We start from the raw sequence: 2,238 nt of genomic DNA, 5'->3' as shown, positions 1-2,238 counted from the left end.
GCCAGGAACAATGAGCTATAGTTCCTAATATTGAGGTTAGTCAGAAGCCAAGTATAAGAGAATATCGAGAGTGCCCTGTTTCCTCCACCCTTGTTATTCCCTGGTCTCTGAGATGTGGCAAAGGTGTGACAGGTAAGAAGAACTGTGCTGTGTCAGCAGCTTATTTGTCTCTAAGACGCCAAACTACCTTTGTGAGGAGACGGTTTAGCAATCACTGGGTCTGTGGACTAATTTAGCTGATCATTCAGTGCGTAGTAGATGCACCTCTTAATTTTGAGGAGGTAAATGTGCTGTCATCCATTTTTCAAACATTTATTATGTTCCAGGCATTTTGTGAAGTACTGAGCATACAAATATGAATGACACACACTCTTCTGAATTCAAAGACTTTACAGTCAAGTAGTGGTACAAATAAAAGTCCATAATAACTCAGTACATACATTTTGGGATCTGCACAAGATTCAACAGACGTACAGAGATAGGAGGCTTGGAGTGTCTGAAAAACCCAGGAGGAAGATGAAGAAAAAGGAAGAGAGAGAGGAAGGGAAGGAAAAGCTGTCTCAGTCCAGGAAATCTCTGTGCTTCACACCTAGTTTCCTTGGTAAAGCTGGGAGTGGGGAGTCAAAGGAAACCATTAGCCCAGAGAGGAAGCATAGCACCAAGCCATAGTATCAAAGAACCGGTGGACTACCCCGTCCCGGATCTGCTTAGTCTTTACACCATAGACAATGGGGTTGAGCATTGGGGGCACCACCACATATAGATTGGCTAACAGGATATGGACATGTCGAGGTATGTTACGTCCAAAGCGGTGGGTCAATAATGTAAAGAAGGAGGGGACATAAAACATGAGGATGACACAGAGGTGGGAACCACAGGTGCTGAGGGCCTTGTGCCGAGCATCCTGGGAGGGCAAACGAAACACTGCTCGGAGGATCAGTGAGTATGACACCGTGATGAGGATCACGTCCAAGATGACCGTGACAATGGGCACTGAGAAGCCGTACCAGATGTTAAGGGTGATGTCAGCACAGGCCAAGCGGGCCACTCCAATATGCTCACAGTAGGAGTGTGGGATGATATTGGTCCGGCAGAAAGGCAGTCGATGCAGCAAGAAGATCACCGGGAAGATGATGCAGAAACTTCGGGTAACAATGGCCACAGCAGTTCTTCCCACCACAGGCCATGTTAGCATTGTCTTATAATGCAGGGGGATACAGATGGCCACAAACCGGTCAAAGGCCATGGCTAATAGGATGGCTGACTCCCCCACAAACATCATGTGGACAAAGAAAACTTGGGTGACACAGGCATCAAAGGCAATGTCATGAGCATGGAGCCAAAAGATGGCTAGGGCCTTGGGGACAGTAGTGGTGGACAGCAGGATGTCCGTGATGGCCAGCATGCAGAGGAAGAAGTACATGGGCTCATGAAGGTTACGCTCAGTGATGATGACCGCTATCAGGATACTGTTGCCCAGAACTGCAGTGATATACATGAGGCCGAAGGGTATTGACAGCCAAACATGATAAGCCTCCAACCCAGGGATGCCCAGTAGGACAAAAACTGCAGGGTGGAAGGGGGTGAAGTTGGTGTGAGTCATGATGTACTTCAGGATCACCTCTATAATGACAGAAGCGGGTGAGTGTGCTGAAAGACATAGAAACAGCACCTCTGAGTACATCAGCGATCACAAAAGATAGCAGTGGTTTCTGAACCATGGGACTCTGCAGGGGAATGTTCTCCTAGACAACACTCAGTTGGGTGTAGAAATGACTTCTGACCCTTGGTGCTTGATTTGCAGGAAGAGCTTCTGTGGCGATCACTCTTCAAGAATCAATAGAGGCTTCACCCTGCATCCAGCCACTCTGCTTCCAAACTGGTCACATCCTACCTTTCTGACCTCATTCTACCATTTCCACCCAAGCAGCATTTGCCCTCTTACCTGTGTTGTACTTTTTTCTGCCCACAAGATTTTGTTCCTTCTGTGTTAACCTGAATTTCCCTTCCCTTTCCTCTCTGCTTACTCAAATTTTAACCTTAAAATACTTTCTTAAAACATATCACTTTGTAATGGCCCATGTTCATAACAATACATTTCCTTCCTGAACACCTATTAGCTAAACTATATTTAACTTGATTATATTTAATCACATTAAACTTATCTGGCTATTACTTTGAACATTTCACATGAAATTTGCCTAATATCCTGGCACTCATGGAAATGGAGCTGCAAAT

The 2,238-nt window shown here is 45.7% G+C and overlaps 1 protein-coding gene across 1 annotated transcript; it reads right to left on the bottom strand.

Moving 5' to 3' along the window:
* Positions 1-634: 634 nt before the first annotated feature.
* On the bottom strand, positions 635-1,603 carry LOC128060459 (olfactory receptor 52B2). The gene has a single exon (XM_052652862.1). It carries the CDS (start codon positions 1,601-1,603, stop codon positions 635-637), a length of 969 nt encoding a protein of 322 aa, XP_052508822.1.
* Positions 1,604-2,238: the final 635 nt, after the last annotated feature.

This window comes from Budorcas taxicolor, chromosome 15, assembly GCF_023091745.1.
Source record: "Budorcas taxicolor isolate Tak-1 chromosome 15, Takin1.1, whole genome shotgun sequence".
Lineage (NCBI taxonomy): Eukaryota > Metazoa > Chordata > Mammalia > Artiodactyla > Bovidae > Budorcas > Budorcas taxicolor.
Note: the sequence above shows the minus strand (reverse complement) of the source record. Positions and strands in the feature narration are given on the sequence as shown.